Raw genomic sequence first — 8,049 nt, 5'->3', positions numbered from 1 at the left:
GTGTGTGTCAGTTTGAGCTGCAGGTTTGATCAGGTGTGTGTGTGTGTGCGTGTCCGTTTGAGCTGCAGGTTTGATCAGGTGTGTGTGTGTGTGTCAGTTTGAGCTGCAGGTTAGATCAGGTGTGTGTGTGTGTGTGTGTCAGTTTGAGCTGCAGGTTTGATCAGGTGTGTGTGTGTGTGTGTGTGTCAATTTGAGCTGCAGGTTTGATCAGGTGTGTGTGTGTGTGTGTGTGTCAATTTGAGCTGCAGGTTTGATCAGGTGTGTGTGTGTGTGTGTGTGTCAATTTGAGCTGCAGGTTTGATCAGGTGTGTGTGTGTGTGTGTGTGTCAATTTGAGCTGCAGGTTTGATCAGGTGTGTGTGTGTGTGTGTGTGTCAATTTGAGCTGCAGGTTTGATCAGGTGTGTGTGTGTGTGTGTGTGTCAATTTGAGCTGCAGGTTTGATCAGGTGTGTGTGTGTGTGTGTGTGTCAATTTGAGCTGCAGGTTTGATCAGGTGTGTGTGTGTGTGTGTGTGTCAATTTGAGCTGCAGGTTTGATCAGGTGTGTGTGTGTGTGTGTGTGTCAATTTGAGCTGCAGGTTTGATCAGGTGTGTGTGTGTGTGTGTGTGTCAATTTGAGCTGCAGGTTTGATCAGGTGTGTGTGTGTGTGTGTGTGTCAATTTGAGCTGCAGGTTTGATCAGGTGTGTGTGTGTGTGTGTGTGTCAATTTGAGCTGCAGGTTTGATCAGGTGTGTGTGTGTGTGTGTGTGTCAATTTGAGCTGCAGGTTTGATCAGGTGTGTGTGTGTGTGTGTGTGTCAATTTGAGCTGCAGGTTTGATCAGGTGTGTGTGTGTGTGTGTGTGTCAATTTGAGCTGCAGGTTTGATCAGGTGTGTGTGTGTGTGTGTGTGTCAATTTGAGCTGCAGGTTTGATCAGGTGTGTGTGTGTGTGTGTGTGTCAATTTGAGCTGCAGGTTTGATCAGGTGTGTGTGTGTGTGTGTGTGTCAATTTGAGCTGCAGGTTTGATCAGGTGTGTGTGTGTGTGTGTGTGTCAATTTGAGCTGCAGGTTTGATCAGGTGTGTGTGTGTGTGTGTGTGTCAATTTGAGCTGCAGGTTTGATCAGGTGTGTGTGTGTGTGTGTGTGTCAATTTGAGCTGCAGGTTTGATCAGGTGTGTGTGTGTGTGTGTGTGTCAATTTGAGCTGCAGGTTTGATCAGGTGTGTGTGTGTGTGTGTGTGTCAATTTGAGCTGCAGGTTTGATCAGGTGTGTGTGTGTGTGTGTGTGTCAATTTGAGCTGCAGGTTTGATCAGGTGTGTGTGTGTGTGTGTGTGTCAATTTGAGCTGCAGGTTTGATCAGGTGTGTGTGTGTGTGTGTGTGTCAATTTGAGCTGCAGGTTTGATCAGGTGTGTGTGTGTGTGTGTGTGTCAATTTGAGCTGCAGGTTTGATCAGGTGTGTGTGTGTGTGTGTGTGTCAATTTGAGCTGCAGGTTTGATCAGGTGTGTGTGTGTGTGTGTGTGTCAATTTGAGCTGCAGGTTTGATCAGGTGTGTGTGTGTGTGTGTGTGTCAATTTGAGCTGCAGGTTTGATCAGGTGTGTGTGTGTGTGTGTGTGTCAATTTGAGCTGCAGGTTTGATCAGGTGTGTGTGTGTGTGTGTGTGTGTGTGTGTGTATAGGTGTGAGTCAGTTTGAGCTGCAGGTTTGATCAGGTTTGTGTGTGTGTGTGTGTGTGTGTGTGTCAGTTTGAGCGGCGGGTGTGATCAGGTGTGTGTGTGTGTGTGTGTGTGTCAGTTTGAGCGGCGGGTGTGATCAGGTGTGTGTGTGTGTGTGTGTGTGTCAGTTTGAGCGGCGGGTGTGATCAGGTGTGTGTGTGTGTGTGTGTGTGTGTGTCAGTGAGCTGCAGGTTTGATCAGGTGTGTGTGTGTGTCAGTTTGAGCTGCAGGAGGTGGACATCACTCGGCCGGAGAACAGAGTCTGGTTTGACAGATATCATCAGCACATCCCGGTCTTTCACCTGAACGGACAGTTTCTGATGCAGCATCGTGTGAACGCAGCGCTCCTGGAGCAGCGTCTGGAGGAGGCTCAGTAGCGTCTGGAGAAGCGCCAGCTGCACCTGATCCTGCTCTCTCTGCGTCATCACCTTCAGTCGCATCATTCTGAAGGAAGCATCAAGCGTCCAATCACCCACTATCCTTTGCACTCATCTAGCTCACAGAAAACAATCCGCACTGAGCTCGACCCATTTCATTATGCGATGCAAGATAAAATAATACATTTGGGAGATGAAGGCAGATGTTTTCTTCAGTTTTGTTGTGAATGAATCACATAATGCTCAACTGCGTGATGTAAACCTCTGGCGCTTGTCGTTACCGGCATTGAATTAATAGAAAGATTTCTAATAGAAAGTATTTTTCTGTATTCATTTTGTGTTATGACTGCAGTGCATTCTCCACATCAATAAGCCAGTGGCCAATGATTGCTACAGAAATATATGTCTCTGAATTAGGAACGAAACAGTTTTTACTGTATATTATGGTGTTAATGTAGTCAGCCACATAACTGATGTTGTGTTATTAAGACAGCAGCCAATCACCTCCAAATACACGTACACGTCACTGTTGGTTCAACTTTGCTTTTTGAACAAGAACAAAATGACTCCAAAAAATGAATAACCACTTCTCCCTTAATAATAGATATAATTAGTGCTATTATTGTTTTTACTGATGTGCAACCTGTACATATGTTAACATCTCAAAAAAATGTGTTTTAGGGTTCCATGACCCTTTAAACATCTGCAGAATCGCTGCTCTCCTGTGGACTGTCCCAGCTCCGTCCGGGGCTTTTAACACAATACTGTGTTTTATACATAGCTCAAGCAGCTCTTCTGCTCCAGAAAGCATTCGCTGGACAAAGAGAACTGTAAAAAGACAGATGTCAGCTGAAGCAGCAAACTACATGACAGCATCGTCATCAGATACTGAATCAAGCTCATCCAACACTTTGTTCATTCCTCTTTCAAGCAGGAGCCGTGCTTTCATGACCAGAAATAAGACCGAGCAGCTGCTGAGAGGGCTTTTCTAAAACCTCTCGTGTTCACAAATCAGACGTGCACATTAGCGACCAAGAGTAATGAAAGAAAACCCTGAAAATACATTCAACACTTTATTCGATAATTTGAAGTATAAAGGCTGCAGCAAAATATAGCATGCATTTCTTAAAATAAAAGGTTAAAAATCAACAGTGTATGTGTAAGGCTAGTGTTTATTAGATAGTACAGACAAAAGCAGTACAAAATAACACTTCAGCTCTGACAATCTGATCTGTAAAAAACATGCAGTACTGAATCTTGAGGTTTAACGGAAGTGTTTTCATCGATCACACGGCCTCACGCAGACATACAGTCGAAGAGAGACCTAATGCTGCATCTCTTCAGCAGGAATAGACAAAGCACTCATGGTCCAGCTCTGCAGGATAAAATCAGACCTGTGCTACATGTTCCTGAGCTCTGAGGATGAGAGGTCTGCAGAAGAGATGCGTCATCATGTAGTGAACTTCTGAACAGCTGCTTTAAATACAATGACACTTCCATATTCAAACTAGCATGCAAATGTGTCTAAGGTCTGTAATAATCTCACTAAAAACTATGAGCCATTATAAATCTGTCTATAAAAGAGACCTCAAATGCCATCTTATAAAATTTATATGAACATGATTTTTTTTTTTAAATCCTCACCGTTACAAACAAAAAGAAAAACATCTGGTTCATTCAATTTAAGCGGATAAATGTTTCACAAAATCTGAAACAAACTGAAGTAAAAAAGACTTTAAAAAGCATAATTACAACAAAAAAAAAGATTCACTCAGAAAATGGGCCACATAGGAAGGTGGTTCAGCTGGCAGCTCTGATCACATGATCGCACAACCCCTCTTAGCAGTATGAGGGTCTCCCTGTGGAAACAGAGCAGATCACTGAGCCAGCAGCTCACACACACACTCACTCACTCACTCACTGAGAGACACACTCACACACACACACACTCACTCACTGAGAGAGACACTCACAGACAGACAGACAGACTCACACACACACTCACTCACTCACTCACTGAGAGACACACTCACACACACACACACTCACTCACTGAGAGAGACACTCACAGACAGACAGACAGACTCACACACACACTCACTCACTCACAGACAAACACACACAAAGTGGATGTGTGCTTTGAGGAGCGTTTCTTTCACCAGCAGGTCTGATGTCAATGACTTCAGCTTCCTGTTCCTCCTCCTCCACTGCAGTCTTGAATACTGTGCTCCTCACAGCTACTTCCTGTAGGGACAGGGACACTTCAGAGCAGAGCCAATGCTGCCCTCTACTGGCCACGTGAAGACAAGCGTCTCTATAATAAGAGGGATGATAAACATGCGCCGCAAAGCTGGGCTCCGTCTCACCTCTCCTGGGCTCAGCAGAAGCACTTTAAAGGGGTCATATGATGCTTTTTTAAAGATCATTATTTGGTGTAACAGAATATGTTGACATGCTTTAATGTTCAAAAAACATTATTTTTCAAATACTGTACATTATTGTAGGTCCTCTATGCCCCGCCTCTCTCAAACGCTTCGTTTTCTACAAAGTCCCTCCTTCCAACAAGCACAGTCTGCTCTGATTGGCCAGTTGACCCAGTGCATTGTGATTGGCCGAACACCGCAAGCACTCGTCGGAAATGTAACGCCCCTTACCATAATCGCCAGCTTCAGCTTTCAAAATAAATGTAAAGACAGAGCCTGAAAGGGGAACAGAGTTGCGTGACAGACACAGTGATGAAGCTGCTATGTGTTTGTGATGTGACCCTCTCTCTCTCTCTCTCTCTCACTCTCTCTCACTCTCACTCTCACACACACACACACACACACACACGATGTGCAAAACTCTGCATTTGAACAGTCAATAGCAAATACTTAAACTAATAACAAAACGGTAGCTGATTCAGAAGCACCAGATTGTCATAGCAAAGTCAGAATTACCTCCTCTCCTAGCTTCACGAAACGGTCTCTCGAATCATTGTTTTTACTCACCCATCTTGAAATGTTCTTTGGTGTTTCTGGGACAGCCTTACATTGGTTTAGCTCTTTCTGATCGTAGCCAGGTTATTTCCATTGATGGTTACAGGTCTGAGGTTGTCACTGTTCATACTGGTGTCCCCCAAGGTTCAATTTTAGGTCCATTACACCTTAGTATCTATTCATTTCCCCTTGCAAAGCTTTTGAGATCACTCTGCCTTAAGAGTTTTTTCGCAAACACCACACAGTTTTAAATGCACATGCAGGGTGTCTACAGATATGAACAAGTTAAATTTAAGACTTTTTAAGACCTTTTTAATACCACTTTATGTGAAATTTAAGACCAAGCCTGTGATGGAAATACACATTATATTACGTACGTATATGTAATATTTACAGCGTTTAAATGTAAAAAGAAAACAAAATATCATCGCTGTCAAAAATGCTATTTGTTATTACGATATACAGTGAACTTTTCATATCAGCAGACAATATCCCTTACAAAATATTCCCACAAAACAAAAGTGTCGCATCACCGAGATTTTACAATTTATTCTGAAGCAATATTTTCATCAGTTTTCTGTCAGCTTTTACATACTTAAATCTGCATGTTTTTAATATTTACCACAGGATGTTTATTACGATATACAGTGAACTTTTCATATCAGCAGACAATATCCCTTACAAAATATTCCCACAAAACAAAAGTGTCGCATCACCGCGATTTTACAATTTATTCTGAAGCAATATTTTCATCAGTTTTCTGTCAGCTTTTACATACTTAAATCTGCATGTTTTTAATATTTACCACAGGATGTCATTCACATTTATAAAGGCCAATCTTTTTTTTTTTACCTTATTAAATGTATGTGTCATCTTTCATGTCAAATTCTTACAATTGATCTAGAAATGTAATACACTACAGGGCTGTTACCAATCAAATTAAATAATTACAAAATTACAACAGCAATAAATAATGTTATGGGATTAATGTTGTAAATAAAAATTTGAACATACAAATAAGAAATGTTGGGGAAAAATGCATACTTTTAAGCATGAGACTAAACCAACAGTAGGTGGCGGTAAGTCACTTATTCCTTAAACAGATTCCTACAAACCGCTGAATCATTCAGTAACAAAAACGCCAGTGTTGCTTGGAGAGTGTGCGCAATAATTCTATTCTGATCTTTGTTTGGAACTATTTTCGTTGGTGAAATAGAACAAAACAGTCAGTGTGTCTAAAAATATAAGTAACTTCATATACTTTACTACTTGCTTGTTGAACTAAAATCAATGTAACATTTGCAATCGTGAAAATATTCAGCAAAATAGCTCCCTTGTCATGGTATGTTACTTAACTATATCATGCTATGAATATACTAAACATTTTGAATTTTTACCTCAGTATGTTTGTTCTGTGAGTTTCTTTATGTGTCGGTACGCTCATTTGATTTGATTTCTCCATGAAAGTCTCTCACAGAGACAGGCAGCACGAGCCTCAACAGCGCGACAGTGATCATAGAAATACACTATCAATTATCAATCGCTGTTTAAGCTGAATGTAATCAAATCAGAAGAATCATTCGCGCGTTTTGATGCGTGATTATTTTTTGTCACAAGTTTTAATCAGGTTATTAGTCCTGTCGGGCAAGCCATTCTCAAGACATTTTTCAGTAAACTTGCATGAACCCATTTAAAGTAGATCGGAGGCTGGACAGCGAGCTGGTGTTCGACAGACTGGAGAAATGTTTGTGGTAATGTGACCAAAAATATTTAAGACCTACTGAATCTGAATTTAAGATATTAAGACTTTTAAAGGCCTTATTTTAGGAAAACTTTATTTAAGACATTTTAAGACTTTAAGGACCCTGACATTGTTGTAGGAAGTTAAATTATTTGTGGAAAAGTTCTCATGTAATGCGTTGATCATTAAAATGGATTTGATCATTAAATCAGACACAGATGCTCTATAGATCTAGAGTATGTAATGTGATAAGATTAACATTGCATTAGGGTTGCACGATAAATCGCATGCGATATTTAATGCGCATCTTGTAATCACCGGCTTTACTGACAAGATGCGCATTAAATATCGCATGCGATTTATCGTGCAGCCGTACATTGCATCCATTGCTTCTATTATCGTTGCATCTAATATTGAAGCTGCTAGTTTAAATACTTAAAGGGGTCATATGATTCAATTTCAAGTTGTTCTTTCTCTTTGGAGTGTTACAAGCTGCTTGTGAATAGATAAGATCCCTGAAGTTGCAAAGACTAAAGTCTCAAAACCAAAGAGATATTCTTTATCAAAGTTAAGACTCTGCCACGCCCCCCTAAAACGCCTCGTTCTAACACGCCCCCACATATCTACCTCACTATGTGGAAATATTTGCATAATGCGCCCAAATGTTCAGCAAAGAAAGAAGGCGTGGTTTCAGTAACTGCAGTTAGTGTTGAAGCAGCATGTCAGAGAGACGCTGTGTGTTTCTAGGCGAAAGCAAAAGCACTTTATTTGGCCTTCCGGAAGTAGATGCATTTAGGAATCTTTAAGATTACTTACAACAGAACAGCAATGCATTTTATGGACGACCGTTTCGTGAACCTAGGAGAGGAGGTCATTCTGACTTTGCTATGACAATCTGGCGCTTCTGAATCAGCTACTGTTTTGTTATTAGTTTAAGTATTTGCTATTGACTGTTCAAATGCGCATTGTGTGTGTGTGTGTGTGTGTGTGCATGTGCGCGCGCGAGAGAGAGAGAGAGAGAGAGAGCGGTGTGTGTGTGCGTGCGCGAGCGAGAGAGAGAGAGAGAGAGAGATAATAATTAAAAATAATCAAAATCCACTTGACTTCCCAATTACATATAAAGAATTGACAAAACAAACACAAAAGTCAAAAATGTAAGAAATCTTGTGGTCCTGACAGCATTCTAGGTGAAATGTTGAAACACAGCACACCTGAGCTTCAGACAGCTGTGCTCAAATTATTCAACACTGTACTTAGTTC

General features: G+C 41.2%; 1 protein-coding gene across 1 annotated transcript in view; it reads left to right on the top strand.

Annotated features, from left to right (window-relative positions):
- cunh5orf63 (chromosome unknown C5orf63 homolog) overlaps window positions 1–2,382 on the top strand; it is a 7,165-nt gene extending 4,783 nt beyond the window's left edge. Inside the window, exon 4 of the mRNA XM_016263032.1 lies at window positions 1,912–2,382. Coding sequence (XP_016118518.1) covers window positions 1,912–2,070 — 159 coding nt within the window. The 3' untranslated portion in view covers window positions 2,071–2,382. The remainder of the gene's footprint in view (window positions 1–1,911) is intronic.
- Window positions 2,383–8,049: the final 5,667 nt, after the last annotated feature.

This window comes from Sinocyclocheilus grahami, unplaced genomic scaffold (genome assembly GCF_001515645.1).
Source record: "Sinocyclocheilus grahami isolate Dianchi unplaced genomic scaffold, SAMN03320097.WGS_v1.1 scaffold4614.1, whole genome shotgun sequence".
NCBI classification, from domain to species: domain Eukaryota; kingdom Metazoa; phylum Chordata; class Actinopteri; order Cypriniformes; family Cyprinidae; genus Sinocyclocheilus; species Sinocyclocheilus grahami.
The sequence above is the reverse complement of the archived record's forward strand: the minus strand, read 5'-3'. Positions and strand labels throughout refer to the sequence as shown.